Raw genomic sequence first — 15,485 nt, 5'->3', positions numbered from 1 at the left:
GAGTGGTGCGAGAGAGAGCGGGGAGGCCACAGAGGAGGGTGTTGCAGTAATCGAGGTGGGAGATGATGAGGGCATGCACAAGAGTTTTGGTAGATTGTGGGCTGAGGAAGGAACGGATTCTGGCAATATTTTTGAGTTGGAGGCGACAGGAGGTGGCAAGAGTTTGGACATGCGGTTTGAAGGACAGGGCAGAGTCGAGAGTTACTCTGAGGCAGCGGATTTCAGGTGCGGGAGAGAGCGTGATGCTGTTTACCATAATAGATAGATCAGGTAGGGGGGATATGTGAGATGGGGGAAAGATGATGAGTTCGGTTTTGTCTACGTTGAGTTTTAGGAAGCGAGAGGTGAAGGAGGATATGGCTGACAGACACTTCGGGACTCTGGACAGCAGAGAGGTAGATCTGAGTGTCGTCCGCATACAGGTGGTACTGGAAGCCATGGGACTTTGAGTTGTCCTAGGCCAAGAGTATAGATGGAAAAAAGTAGGGGCCCTAGGACAGAGCCCTGAGGGACTCCAACAGAGAGAGGGCGGGATGAGGAGGTGGTGTGGGAGTGGGAAACGCTAAATGTGCGGTCGGAAAGGTATGAAGCAATCCAGGACAGGGCAAGGTCTTTGATGCCAAGGGAAGAAAGAATCTGTAGCAGTAGGCAGTGATCGACTGTGTCGAAAGCAGAGGACAGGTCAAGAAGGAGGAGGATGGAGAACTGTCTGTTAGTTTTGGCTGTGAGTAAGTCATTAGTAAGTTTTGTCAGGGCAGTTTCGGTGGAGTGGTGGGGGCGGAAGCAAGATTGGAGGTTGTCAAGGAGAGAGTTAGATGAGAGGTGGGAGGAAATTTGAGCATGAACTTGCTGCTCAAGGAGTTTTGAAGCAAACGGGAGCAGTGATATGGGGCGGTAGCTGGGCATAGCAGTTGGGTCAAGGTTAGTTTTTTTGAGGATGGGTGTGATGGTGGCATGTTTGAAGGCCGAGGGGAAGGTACCAGAAGAGAGCGATAGGTTGAAGAGATGGGTTAGGGCTGGAATGAGCATGTTAGTGATGTTGGGGAGCAGGTGGGAGGGGATGGGGTCAAGTGCACAGGTGATGAGGTGCGATTTGGAGAAGAGGCGAGTAAGCTCTCCTTCAGTGATGTTGGAGAGGGAGGTTATTAGGGAAGGGCAGAGGTCTGGTATATGGAGTGGTTGGGGTGATGGAGCTGTAAAGGTTACTCTTGTTTGGTCGATCTTGTTTTTGAAGTAGGTGGCAAAGTCCTCGGAGGAGATGAGGGGAGTTGGAGGTGGCAGTGGTGGGCGGAGGAGGGAGGTAAATGTGCTGAATAGTTGTTTTGGGTTGTAGGATAGTGAAGATACAAGGTTAGTGAAATAGGTCTGTTTAGCGGAGGTGAGGGCAGACTTGAAGTCAAATGTAGCTTGTTTGAAAGCAGTGAAGTCGTCTGGCAGGCGTGTTTTCTTCCAACGCCGCTCCGCCATCCTGGATGCTTGTCGAAGTTTTTTTGTGAGATTGTTATGCCAAGATTGCCTATTGGTTCGTGGCACTGAGCCATGCATGAGAGGGGCAACTGAGTTTATGGCTGATGTGAGGGTGGAGTTATAGAAAGCGGTGGCACTGTCCGTGTCATGGAGTGAAGATATGGAGGACAGGGGTAGAAGAGAGTCTTGAGAGTCTGTGAATGTCTAGGTGTGCGAGGTGTCTGCGAGGATGTGGTAATGGCTGGACATGGGGGGGGGGGCAGGTGAGGAGGACAAGGATGAGAAGGTGAGTAGATGGTGGTCAGATACGGGGAAGGGAGAGGTTGTGAGATTAGATAAGGAGCAGAGGCGGGTGAAGATGAGGTCTAGTGTATGTCCATCTGTGTGGGTGGCTGTGGAGGACCACTGAGTGAGTCCAAAGGATGAAGTAGGGGCCAGGAGATTGGAGGCTGCTGGCTGGCGGGTGTCATTAGGGATATTAAAGTCACCCATGATGATGGTGGGGATGTCAGCAGAGAGAAAGTGAAGGAGCCAGGTGGAGAATTGGTCGATGAAGGCAATGTCTGAGCCCAGTGGTCGGTATATGACAGCCATTTGGAGATTAGAGGGAGAGTAGATACGGACAGCGTGAACCTCGAAAGATGGGAGGATAAGGGAGGGTGGGGGTAGGATAGGGTTGAAGGAACAGTTTTTAGAAAGAAGGATACCCACTCCTCTGCCATGTCTGTTGCCAGAGCGAGGAGTGTGGGTAAATTGGAGGCCACCGTAGCTCAGCGCTGCAGGCGAGGCCGTGTCAGGGGGCGTCGGCCAGGTCTCAGTGAGGGCCAGGAAGGAAAGGTTGTGGGAAGTAAGGAGATCGTGGATCACATGGAGTTTGTTGCAGACAGAGCGGGCATTCCAAAGTGCTCCAGAAAGGGGAAGCAGGGGGTGGGGGTCAGTGTAACAGATTTTAAGTGTGAAGGGTTGCGATAGTTTCTCATAGTGTGAGAAGGATAGGGGTGGGGATTAGTGATGAATGAGAGGGGGGGCAGGAATGGGGGATGTGTCGCCAGCAGTAAGAATAAGCAGAGAAAGAAGCAGGTGGGTGATGGAGAGTGATTGGCTTACCGTATATTATATTTTGGTGGTAGAGGTCTGAGGTTAGAGAGCAGGTCTGCAGATGAAGCGAGGTGGGGGTAAGAGAGTGGGGGAGATAGTTATGTGGTTTGAGGATGCAAGGGTATGGGGTTAGTGGAGGAGAGTGAGGATTAGTTGAGAAAAAACAGTGGGGGAAACGTGAGCATGGTTAAAGAGTAGGGGAAAGGCAAGTAAACTTAGAAGACAGTGTTTAGTCTTACCGTCTGGCCGATTTCTGGTATATTTCAGATGACACACTTAAAATATGTCACTTGAATTTATGTCACATCTGACTGAAGTCAAATCTGACCCACACCATGCAACTTATACCATTCAAATGACCAAGAAATGAGGCCAGGTGAGACAGGGAGAGGAGAAAGGAGGTGAAGAATAGTCCACAGCAGGAGACAATTAGCAGATTGCAGTTAATACAACATTTGTCTACCTAAAATGAGGACAGAGGCAGGATAACATCAAAAGATGGGGCTAGGTGTGAGGAACACAGACATGTCAATATGCAGTCAGAAAATTTCAGAATGATACAGGAATTCAACTCAGGGAAAAAGAATCAAAGTACAACTTAGAACAGAGGGAGAGAAGAACATGGGATTCAGGGGTGATGATATTGAATGTCATTGTATATTAATTTGGAGACACAGACCCCTCCCTGATGGTATTACATGATGGCTAAATCAGTAATCATGACTAAATTCCCAACTTAATTTGCTGATATGTATCCCTACTCTTAAAAGGAACCTTCAACATGCTTCAGAGTTGCCTGCAGACTGGTTATTGCACTGTTCTACAGCCCTTCGGTGAACAAACTGCCTTCTGTTTCTCCCAGATATTTCACATCTTGACTAATCTGTCCAGAGCACCTGCTGCCAGTTTTTTCATAGTTGATTTACCTTTGCCTTGTTCATGTGTGGAAGGTAGGGTTTTTTTTTTTTGGTTGAAATTTTTCTATACAGGCTGGACTGACTTTTCTGAACAGTAGATGGATGCAGCTGTGTCCCACAGCTGGTTGCCAGTTTTAAGCTGATGACACTGCTGGATATTTTCCAATTTAGAAGGAATTAAACTTGATTGTTTTCTTTTCCAACCACTGTGTCTAAAGTCCCCAAAATTGCCCATTTCCTGGTGTCCTCCATAATGAGAAATATAGGGAGAGGCTTATCAATCATGCAACATTATCAGGGAAGCTTTGATCAGCTCCAAATTTATTCTACAGAAGGACAACCCCGACTATCTAGCCAATGCCATTAATATCTATCTTACCTTTAATGAACAAGGAGTCATGGAAGTGAGGCTATGGCCGCCACAGAGCCCTGATCTTAATATCATAGTCTGGGATTATATGAAGACACATAAGGACTGGCAAAAGCCTACATCTATAGAAGATTTGTGGTTAATTCTCTAAGATTTTGGTCGTAACCTCCCTGCCGAGTAACTTCAAAAACCTTTGTGAAAGTGTATCTAGAAGAATTGATGCGGTTTTGAAGGCAAAGGGTGATCACACCAAATATTGAGCTAATTTAGATTTCTCTTTTGGTCATTTTGTACCTAATTGATGTATGTTTGTTTTGAATCTGCTATTAGTCATGTGATGTTTTGAACATGCCCCATGGGAATATAACTACTTATCAGTTATTAACAACTTATAAGTCATATCACCAACCATTCGTGCATAAAAATGTCCTTTAATAACAAAAGGAGAAACATAGGAGTTTTATGGCAGAAAAACTGATGTCAAATCTTTATTAATGCAATCACACATATATTGACAAACAATTTAAAAAAAAAATCTATAATATAACGGTGGGAGCGTCACTCTGTCCGAAGCCTTTATAGATTGCGCAAGCGCGATGCACTTGTGCAGCCAGGACTCCACAGACAGAGTGACGCAGCTGGGGACCCGCACAACAACTTCCTTATCCTCCCCCAATATACCGGACATGGGGGCTCCGTGCTCCCCTGCATACCCGCAACATACCGGTCATGGGGGGCTCCTCACACCCCTGTATCCCTCCCAATATACCGGCCATGGGGGCTCCGTGCTCTGCAGCTCCAGGACCTTCGATGTCACCACCATGTGACGAGTGTGGGCGGAGTCACCCCTCCGCTGTGCTGGCTTCAAAGGTGCTGTATCTTATATAGCCACACTCAGGCTGTAAGTATAGCCGCCCTCAGGCAGTGCAGGCACGCTCCGCACAGCCGCCCTCAGGCAGCACAGGCAGGCACGCTCCGCACAGCCGCCCTCAGGCAGCACAGGCAGGCACGCTCCGCACAGCCGCCCTCAGGCAGCACAGGCAGGTACGCTCCGCACAGTCGCCCTCAGGCAGCACAGGCAGGTACACTCCGCACAGCCACCCTCAGGCAGCACAGGCAGGCACTCTCCACACAGCCGCACTCAGGCAGCACAGGCAGGCACGCTCCGCACAGCCGCCCTCAGGCAGCACAGGCGCACTCAGTATAGCTGCACTCAGGCAGTACAGCTATGCTCAGTATAGCCGCACTCAGTATAGCCGCACTCAGGCAGTGCAGGCACGCTCATTATAGCCGCACTCACGCAGCACAGCCGCACTCAGGCAGTAGAGCAGGAGAGAGAGAGATGGGAACAGAACATGTCAGAATGGGGGTGCTGGATGGGAGCACATGACAGGATGAGGGCACCAGAAGAGTAGCACATGACAAGATGGAGATGCAAAAAACAGGATGAGGGTGCAGGATGGGGGCTGCACATGACAGGAAGGGGGCGCATGTTGGGAGCAGCACATACCAGGATGGAGACCATATACCAATATAAATGCTCGCCACCCGGGCGTAGAACGGGTTTAATAGCTAGTATATATATATGATGGTAAAGGACACCAATAAGCAACATACAGCATCATAAGAATATGAACGTCCAACGAAAAGGCCCAAAAGTATATAAGGTAAATAATCCTACCCAATAGTGTGTCCAAACATATCCCCTCAAGACCTCTAGGGGGAAGACAGCACAAGTTCTGTCCCAATGGTTAATGCACGATAATGTCCACAGTTCATAATAGCTCCGTCTCACATGCCACCATGTAGGTACAAAGTTATAACATGGGTATTAGACAGAAAGAATAAGGGTTAACCTTACCGGTGCCGTAATGCGCAACTGGACGCACCCTTACTAACGTTTCGCCAGAGAACATGATGCGGGTTGGTTTTTACCGACCCCGGGTTGTGATTTCCATTATTAAAGGGAACCTGTCACCCCCCCAGGCGTTTGTAACTAAAAGAGCCACCTTGTGCAGCATTAATGCTGCATTCTGACAAAGTGGCTTTTAGTTATGCTCCATGCACACGCTGAAATAAACACTTATAAAATGTGCCCCCTCATACCGTGAAATCGCCAGGGAGGCGGGTCTTTCCCCCCTAATTAGACGCATGCCACGGCGGTTAGGGATCAGCTGACGCCTCACAGTCTGAAGAGTGTGGAGGGAGATGATGAGAGGCGAAGATATGCACTGCAGATGCCCATGAATCCCAGCCCCGCAGTATGAATAAATCAGAAGACACTGCAGGGCGGGATCTCGGGCAGCGCGGGCACAGGCGCAGTCAGCCTGACATCTAATAATGTCAGAAAACGGGCAGCGTTTATCCAAATCTGAGACCCTAGACATTAACGTCCCTTCAAATACCTTCAAATATTCTTGTTAATTTTTAAAATTAAAGAAACTATACCCTTGTTCATGGCCCAAAGAATATATTACGTACCTAGGAATTATAATATGTAGAAACCAAAAAAAGTTATTCGCTCTCCATTACTACCCTCTATTCAACAAGGTTAAAGCTACCATAAAATCTTGGAGAGATCAATACCTGTCATGGACAGGAAGGAAAAACCTCCTCAAGAGTTTAATACTCCCTAAATTTATTTACCTATTCCAAATGCTCCCCATTCACATACCAGACTCCTACCTCGCCAAAATTAATTCTTTATTTCTCCAGTATATATGGAAAAATATTAAACCACAAATAGGTTACCGAACACTGTCATTATCTAAACCAAACGGCGGTATGAATGCGCCAGACATAAGGAAATATTATTATGCTGCAGTATTCTCACGAGCTGTCGACCTAATTCGAGAAACTCAAAATAAACAGTGGTTGGCGGTGGAGGGGGGACTCTCCCCTTTAAGGTACCGTCACACTAAGCGACGCCGCAGCGATACCGACAACGATCCGGATCGCTGCAGCGTCGCTGTTTGGTCGCTGGAGAGCTGTCACACAGACAGCTCTCCAGCGACCAACGATGCCGGTAACCAGGGTAAACATTGGGTTACTAAGCGCAGGGCTGCGCTTAGTAACCCGATGTTTACCCTGGTTACCATCGTTAAAGTAAAAAAAACAACCACTACATACTTACCTACCGCTGTCTGTCCCCGGCGCTCTGCTTTCCTCTGCACTGTCAGCGCCGGGCAGCCGGAAAGCAGAGCGGTGACGTCACCGCTCTGCTTTCTGGCCGCTGTGCTCACAGCCAGTGCAGGAGGAGTGCAGAGAAGCACAGCACCGGGGACAGACAGCGGTAGGTAAGTATGTAGTGGTTGTTTTTTTTACTTTAACGATGGTAACCAGTAGTGGTTGTTTTTTTTACTTTAACGATGGTAACCAGGGTAAACATCGGGTTACTAAGCGCGGCCCTGCGCTTAGTAACCCGATGTTTACCCTGGTTACCAGCGAAGACATCGCTGAATCGGCGTCACACACGCTGATTAAGCGATGTCAGCGGGAGATCCAGCGACGAAACAAAGTTCTGGACTTTCTTCCCCGACCAGCGATATCACAGCAGGGGCCTGATCGCTGCTGCCTGTCACACTGGACGATATCGCTAGCCAGGACGCTGCAACGTCACGGATCGCTAGCGATATCGTCTAGTGTGACGGTACCTTTACCCATCAGGCCACTTTTACTGACTTATGCTAAGGCACGCTCACCCCTTAAGCACCTCAATCCGCTCACCAACACTCTTTTTAGAGTCTGGGCTAAAACTTACAATATTCTTCTACCCCCCTCATCCCCACTAATTACGCTCTCGGACATTTTGGCCTACACTCTCACAATAACAACAAAAAGAAATATTAACAGACAACAAGGGCTGGGTATAACTATTGATCAACTCATGTCAGATGGAGTACTTCTTATACTCTCAGAAATAAAAAAAACTTCCAGGACTCTCGAACCTTAAAGGGAACCTGTCACCCCGTTTTTTTCAGTAGGAGATAAAAATACTGTTAAATAGGGCCTGAGCTGTGCTTTACAATAGGGTATTTTTTGTCCCCTGATTCCCTACCTATGCTGCCGAAATACCTTACAAAAGTGTCCTTTTTCGCCTGTCAATCAGGCTGGTCAGGTCAGATGGGCGTGGTCACAGCGCTGTTTCTCCCCCACATCTTGCTTATGTTCCCGTTGGTGGCGTAGTGCTTCTCGCATGCGCAAGTGCCGAATGCACTGCGCAGCTGTAGAAAAAGAGCGCGCTCGCCGCTATTCAGCGGTTTCTCGGTGGGCGCGGCCATCTTCCTGAGGCCGCGCGTGCGCAGATGGAGTCTCCTGCTTCCCGGGGCTTCAGAAAAAAGAACATTGAAAAGAAAAGAATGTGGTTTTGAGCACATTGAGGGGTGCAGTTTTTACAATGTTGTCACTTTTGGGTATTTTCTGTCATGTACACCCCTCAAAGTGACTTTAAATGTGAGTTGGTCCCTTTAAAAAAAAAACAAAAAAAACTGGTTTTGTAAATTTTGTTGTAACTTATAACTTCCTAACAAAAAAAATGTTTTCTAAAATTGTGCTGATGTAAAGTAGACGTGGGAAATGTTATTTATTAACTATTTTGTGTAGCATATCTCTCTGATTTTAAGGGCATAAAAATTCAAAGTTTGAAAAATGTAAACATTTTCACCATATTTCCGTTTTTTCCATAAATAAACGCAAGTAATATCGAAGAAATTTTACCACTAACCGGAAGTACTATATGTCACGAAAAAACAGTCTCCGAATCTTCGGGATCCGTTAAAGCGTTGCAGAGTTATAACCTCATGAAGTGACAGTGGTCAGAATTGTAAAAATTGGCCTGGTCATTAAGCTGCAAATTGGCTCAGTCACTAAGGGGTTAAGGATAGGTCATCAGTGTAAAAGTTGTGGACAACCCTATTCAGGTAAATAGTTAATTTCCATTTTTTGTTTCTCCTATAGCTCTGGGATATTGCATCTGGGGATCTTCTTGTGTCCATTCTCTTTGATGTTCGAATCCTGTCAGTAACGTTCGACCCTGCGGAATATCATTTATTCTGTGGGGGAAGTGATGGCTCCATATTTCAGGTGGATCTTTGTGAATGGGTAAGACTCTTTGGCTCAAAATAGGATATGTCCACTTGTGAACTTGATGGGAATGCGTTTTTTTTTTCTCTACATCAGGGCTGTGGAGTCAGTCTGTCCTTTTTTGTGGAGTCGGTATAAAATGTACCAACTCCTAAAATGTGTAATAAATTGGGTACAGTACTTAAATTCAGTATGTGCTAAATATTTTTTCTTAAGAATTTGGGAAAGTTATGAAATGTTCTGTTCCTGATCTAAGGATCTGGGTTTTTACTTGTGATGAGTCTGTACGGCAATTTATGTACATGCTCAGTAGTAAAGCTCCTCCTCTACAGATCAGAACAAAAAGGCACAGAGATGCCTGCAGCCCTGCACTCATCTCAAGAACTGCGCATATCTAACATTTTTCAATAAAATGTGCTTGAATCAATAGTCCAGTGTATGTTTTCTCTGTATGCTTCATGTTTTAGTTTGCTTTTTTTCCTCTGAGCTCATGTTTGGTGAGGCTAGTTGATCTGATGCTCTTCATGTGATTAGCTCTGCTAGCAGTTTCAGTTTCTTTCTGGAGTATGATTCAGCACAAACTTGCTCTCTCCCTCCTCCCCTCTTCATAAACTGTGAAGCATCATGACTAGAGATGGACGGACACCTGAATGTTTGGATCCAGCGGGTCCGGCCAAATGCTTAAAAAAAGAAAAGTTTGGGTACCAGAACAGTACCCGGACCCTATTCACTTGGGGATGGGGGGGTTCGCGCACGCGAACATGCAGTGTTTGCCAAGCTGTCAGGTTGGCAAATACCCATTCTGATTGACCAGCAGTCATGATTTCACCGACAGAGAGCCGTGGTTCTCAGCTGTGATCAGTAGCATAAAGTTTAGCTCCGGTCACTGGTGTCAGCTGATGGGACTACTGCTCCCATCATCCAACGCTTGCTGCCGCTAATTACTGCGTGAGTAGGAGCTGCTGATGGGAGTGTGCATTAGCCGGCTTCTGCGCTGTAAATAAATTAAAAAAAAAAAATGTGGGTTCCCTGTATTTTTGATAACTAGCCACGCAAAACTCACAGCTGCGGGCGGCAACCCTCAGCTGTCAGCTTCAACAAGGTTGGTTATCAAGAATAGACAGGTCCCCACGCTGTCTTTTTAAATTATTTAAATTAATAATTTAAAAAAACGGCCTGGGGTCCTCCCACTTTTAACAACCAGCCTTTTGTAAAGCTGACAGGTGGAGCTGATATCCTTAGGCTAGTAAGGGGCCATAGATATTGCCCCCCTTCCCCCAGCCTAAAACATAGCAGCCCGCGGCTATTAGATTCATCAGTTCTGGCGCTTTGCCCAGCTCTTCCCACTTGCCCTGAAGCGTTCTAGATAGAAATAAAAATCATCCTTGAATCAGAATATCGAGTTCCATCATCATTCTTCAGGAGCGCATATTGCAGGGAATAATATTTACAAAGATTTATATTTCTTAAAATGGATGCCTGCACATGTCAAAGTGAACTATTTTTCTCTAGTAACCCCCCACGACAGCACACCTGGAGGATGTTACCCCTTTCCTAATAGGGACAGGAAATTGACAAGAGGTTAAATAACCCCTCCCTCATCCTCCCCTCAGTGTTTTTTCCTGTCCCTACTAGGGATGAAGAGGTCATCCCAGGTGTGCTGTGCCGGCAGCGGTCACCGGGGGGAGTAGAGATTCCATGCCGGGCAGCTGGGGAGCAGACTTACCTCTCTTCCCCGAGCGCTGCTCCCGTCTCTCCGGACTCGGGACTTCCGCCACCAGTCCGCACCGATAAGGCAAGGTCTGGGCGGCATTCTTCGGCTGGAGGCCTCCCTGAGCTCTCCAGCCCCTCTCCTCCTCCAGCGCTGTGCGCGCGATGGGGGCTTCCGGTCTGAAGCCGGCGGCAGGAAGTGACGTCAGACGCCGGCCGGCTTCGGTACTCAGGAGGCTCCCTTTGCGTTCCACGCTGGAACGCATGACAGTTAGCGTGGATATCGGCGGTTTCTCCCCCCACATCCGGTCATTGGAGGAGGAGGTCCTCTCACAGGAGGACAGGTGCTGTGTCCGGTCGCCTATTTAAGAGCCCCGGACAAGAAGACGTCTCAGGTAAGACCACAGTGTGGTGAAATCATGGAGACGTCTGCCTCGCGCTCTGCTCTTGCAGATCCCAGCACCATCCCGGCCCCAGTAAGTAATCTGGCCCAGGGTGTCCTTTCCCTGATGTGGGTTGTAGTCTTATGATTCCTTCTCCCCTTCTTTTTTAGGGGGACAAGGAACCCACATCAGGAAGTAAAACAAAAACTTCCCGCAAATGCGCAGTTTGTATGAAGAAGCTGTCCTCTTCATACAAGAAATCATTGTGCAAAGAATGCACAGACAAAATAATCAGAGAGGAACAGCCATCCCTGATAGAAGAGATTAAAACCTTAATCCAGCAGGAGATTAAAACATCTCTGGCCACTCTTTCCCAGCCTACACCATCTCCTAGTGCCCCTCCTGAGGCTAAGAAAAGGAAACTTAATCCACAGGAGGAAGAGCAGGAGGACTCTCAAGGAGAGACGTCGGACGAACCCCCAGAGGAGGGTGAATTATCCCTGGACTCTGAAACTGTCCAGCAAGAGAGATACTACTTCTCTTCATCTGATATAGAAGAACTCCTTACGGCTGTAAGGAAAACTATGGAGGTTGAGGAAGAGAAGACGGCCCAGTCAGTACAAGAAGAGATGTTTGGAGGACTTCGTTCTAGGAAGCGTCAGGTATTTCCTATTCACCAAAACATCCGGGATTTAGTTCTGGACGAGTGGGAATCCCCAGAAAAGAAGCTGACTACTCCAGCAGAAATCAAAGACAGATTTCCTGTGGATGCTGAGACAGCGTCATGCTGGTCTGAAGTTCCAAAAGTGGACGTCCAGATTGCCAGAGTAGCCAAAAAGACCACGCTACCATTCGAGGATGCCTCCCAACTGAGAGACCCTCTGGAACGTAAAATGGACGGACTACTAAGGAAGTCGTGGGAAACAGCGTCAGCGTCTTTACTGAACATCAATTCCGTATCCACTTGCGTGGCTAGATCGATGCATCGCTGGCTGGGGCAGCTAGAGGAGCACTTGTCCTCAGGTACTCCGAGAGAAGATATTCTGGCCTCCTTGCCTATCTTCCAGAAAGCAACAGGCTTTTTAGCAGATGCTTCTGCAGAATCCGTGAGAGTGACGGCGAGATCTTCCGCACTGTCAAACTCGGTAAGGCGTGCACTCTGGCTAAGATCCTGGTCTGGGGATATGACTTCCAAGATGAGGCTGTGTTCTATTCCTTTTAAAGGAAAGTATATGTTTGGACCAGCCTTGGATGACCTTTTGGAGAAGGCTTCAGACAAAAAAAAGACCTTACCAGAACCTAGAAACCCTAGGAAAAGACCCTTCCGCGCTCAGCAGGAGCATACTCCTCAATACAGAGGAAAGGGTAAAACAGGTCGCTGGAGCTATCCGAAAGGAGGGAAAGACAGGAATCTTTTTCTTTCACAACCCCAAAACCAGAGAAAGCAATGACGCCGTCATAGTGGGGGGTCGGATTTCGAACTTCCTCCCAGTCTGGCAAGAGATCGGTGTGGATCAGTGGACCTTAAGATTGGTCAAAGAGGGGATGAAAATAGAGTTTATATCATATCCCCAAAAAAGAATGAAAACTACAACGTTATCAACACCGAAACTACAGTCCACCCTGAGAACTGGGATAGAAGATCTCTTAATCAACAACGTGATCTCCACAGTCCCAAAAGACGAAAGAAACAAGGGCCATTATTCCAGCCTATTTCTGATAAGGAAACCAAACGGAACCCATCGGATGATAATCAATCTGAAACCGCTGAATCAATATGTAACCTACAGAAGATTCAGAATGGAGTCCGTCAGATCGACAGTACCCTTAATAGGGCAAGACTTCGTCATGGCAACCATCGACTTACAGGACGCATATTATCACGTCCCAGTCCATCCAACCTATCGGAAATTTCTAAGGTTTGCAGTCACCAGAGGAGAAGTCATAGACCACTTCCAGTTCAATGTCCTCCCATTCGGACTATCATCAGCTCCAAGGATCTTTACAAAGGTCATGTCCGAGGTGATGGCGTACATCAGAAGTCGACGGATATGCATAATCCCATACCTCGACGACCTCTTGATAGTGGCTCCCACGGTTCCAATTCTACAGGAACGTCTTCAAACAACAGTCCAGATCCTGTCATCTCTGGGTTGGGTGATAAACCCCAAAAAATCGGATATGGTTCCGTCCACAACAAAGATCTTTTTAGGGGTCTTATTAGACTCCCACAGACAAACATCTTTCTTGCCCGAACAAAAACGGTCCCTGCTTACATCAAGGATAAGAACATTGCGGGACAAGAAGAGAGTATCTCTAAGATGGGCCATGTCGGTTCTAGGTACCATGACATCTTGCATCCAGATGGTGGCATGGGCTCAAGCCCACACCAGGATACTTCAGACTCATATTCTGTCAAGCTGGGACGGATCCCCAGGTTCTCTAGACAAAAAGATCCGGATACCACCGCATGTAAAGTCCTCATTAACATGGTGGCTACAAAAAGAGAACTTAATGAAAGGAGTTCCCTGGTTGCAGGTCCCAGCAGTGACCATAACAGTAGATGCCAGTGGAAAAGGTTGGGGAGCTACGGTAGACCAGCACATATTCCAGGGATTCTGGTCAGCCGAAATAGCACAACAATCCTCGAATTTCAAGGAACTAAAAGCAGTAGAAGAAGTTCTCAAAGCGGCGGTAACTCTTGTACAAAATTCCCACTTAAAAATATACTCAGACAACATGACAACAGTTGCCCACCTTCGCCACCAGGGAAGTACAAGACACGAAGATCTAAAAAGAATATCAGCAAGAATATTTTCGTGGGCCGAAGAACATGTTCTCTCCATATCCGCCCTACACATAAAAGGGGAGATAAACGTACAAGCCGACTTCCTGAGCAGAACAGAGGTCCATCCAGGAGAATGGAGCCTAAACCCAGAAGTCTTTCAGATACTAGTCAAAAGATGGGGACAGCCAGAAGTGGACTTGTTCGCGAACAGTCAGAACACAAAGGTAGACCAGTTCTTCTCGCTAGATCCGATGAATCCGGGGTTAGCTGTGGACGCATTGGTCCAGCCATGGACATTCTCGCTAGCATACGCGTTCCCGCCATTGCCGATCCTACCAAAAGTCCTGCAGAAAATAAGGGCAGAAAAACTCAAGGTGATCCTAGTGGCTCCACTTTGGCCCAAAAGAGGTTGGTTTGGGGCCCTCATCAGTCTAAAGATAGATGGGCCAATAGCACTTCCACCGGTCAAAGACCTTCTCTACCAGGGGCCAATACTGCATCCAGATCCCGAGAGGCTACACCTAAATGCCTGGCTTCTGAATTCTCAATTCTGAGAACTAGAGGACTATCAAAGAGAGTAATTGAAACATTACAAAAAAGTCGCAAAACGGTAACTAATTCTATTTACCAAAAGATCTGGAAGACGTTCATCACGTGGTGTGCTCCTGAGCAACCTAACCCAGATAAACCAAACCTAGCCAAGATCCTGGATTTTCTACAAGATGGGCTGGAGAAGGGTCTCAGACCCAGCACCCTCAAGGTACAAGTGGCAGCCTTGAGCTCTTATTTTGACCAGTCTCTAGCCAACCATAGATGGGTAAGAAGATTCATGACGGCGGCATCCCGCATATCTCCAAGACCCATAAATATAGTTCCATCCTGGGACCTGAATATAGTCCTGAAAGGACTTACACTGCCACCATTTGAACCCTTATCTTCCATAACCATGGATAAACTCGCTTGGAAGACCACCTTCCTGGTAGCTATAACAACAGCCAGAAGAGTGGGTGAACTACAAGCCCTGTCAATCAATGAGCCCTACATGAAGATTCTTCAGGACAGGCTTATTCTACGATTAGACCCATCCTTTCTCCCAAAGGTCGTCTCTGATTTCCACAAATCGCAGGAGATAATTCTTCCATCATTCTATCAAGAACCAAAGAATGAGGAAGAGGAACATTTCCATACTTTGGATGTTCGAAGAATGGTACTCTATTATCTTCATGCATCAGAGAAGATTAGAAAGGATCAAAATCTGTTTATTCATCTTCTCGGCCAGAATAAAGGGAAGAAGACTTCCAGATCCACAATTGCAAATTGGATCAAAAGAGCAATCCTGGAGGCTTATCAAATTCAAGGCCTTCCACCACCAGAAAAGCTCACAGCCCATTCTACTAGAGCAACAGCTGTCTCCTGGGCCGAGAAAGCCAGTGCTTCCATCGAGCAAATATGCAGAGCGGCTACGTGGTCCTCGGTCCATACGTTCTCCAAACATTACAGGCTTGACCTGATGTCAAAAGAAGACTTAGCCTTCGGAGAAAAAGTCCTTAGTGCTGTAGTCCCTCCCTAAAAATTACTCTTGGGTACTGCTCCAGGTGTGCTGTCGTGGGGGGTTACTAGAGAAAATAGAATTATTCTTACCGTTAATTCGGTTTCTAGTAACCCACCAC

At 47.2% G+C, this 15,485-nt stretch overlaps 1 protein-coding gene across 1 annotated transcript in view; it reads left to right on the top strand.

Annotated features, from left to right (window-relative positions):
* The window catches only part of WDR18 (WD repeat domain 18), a 93,722-nt gene that overhangs the window by 27,490 nt on the left and 50,747 nt on the right, over positions 1 to 15,485 (top strand). The window contains exon 5 of the mRNA XM_069740047.1: positions 8,809 to 8,952. Coding sequence (XP_069596148.1) covers positions 8,809 to 8,952 — 144 coding nt within the window. The remainder of the gene's footprint in view (positions 1 to 8,808; positions 8,953 to 15,485) is intronic.

This window comes from Ranitomeya imitator, chromosome 1, assembly GCF_032444005.1.
Source record: "Ranitomeya imitator isolate aRanImi1 chromosome 1, aRanImi1.pri, whole genome shotgun sequence".
Taxonomy (NCBI): Eukaryota; Metazoa; Chordata; class Amphibia; order Anura; family Dendrobatidae; genus Ranitomeya; species Ranitomeya imitator.
Note: the sequence above shows the minus strand (reverse complement) of the source record. Positions and strands in the feature narration are given on the sequence as shown.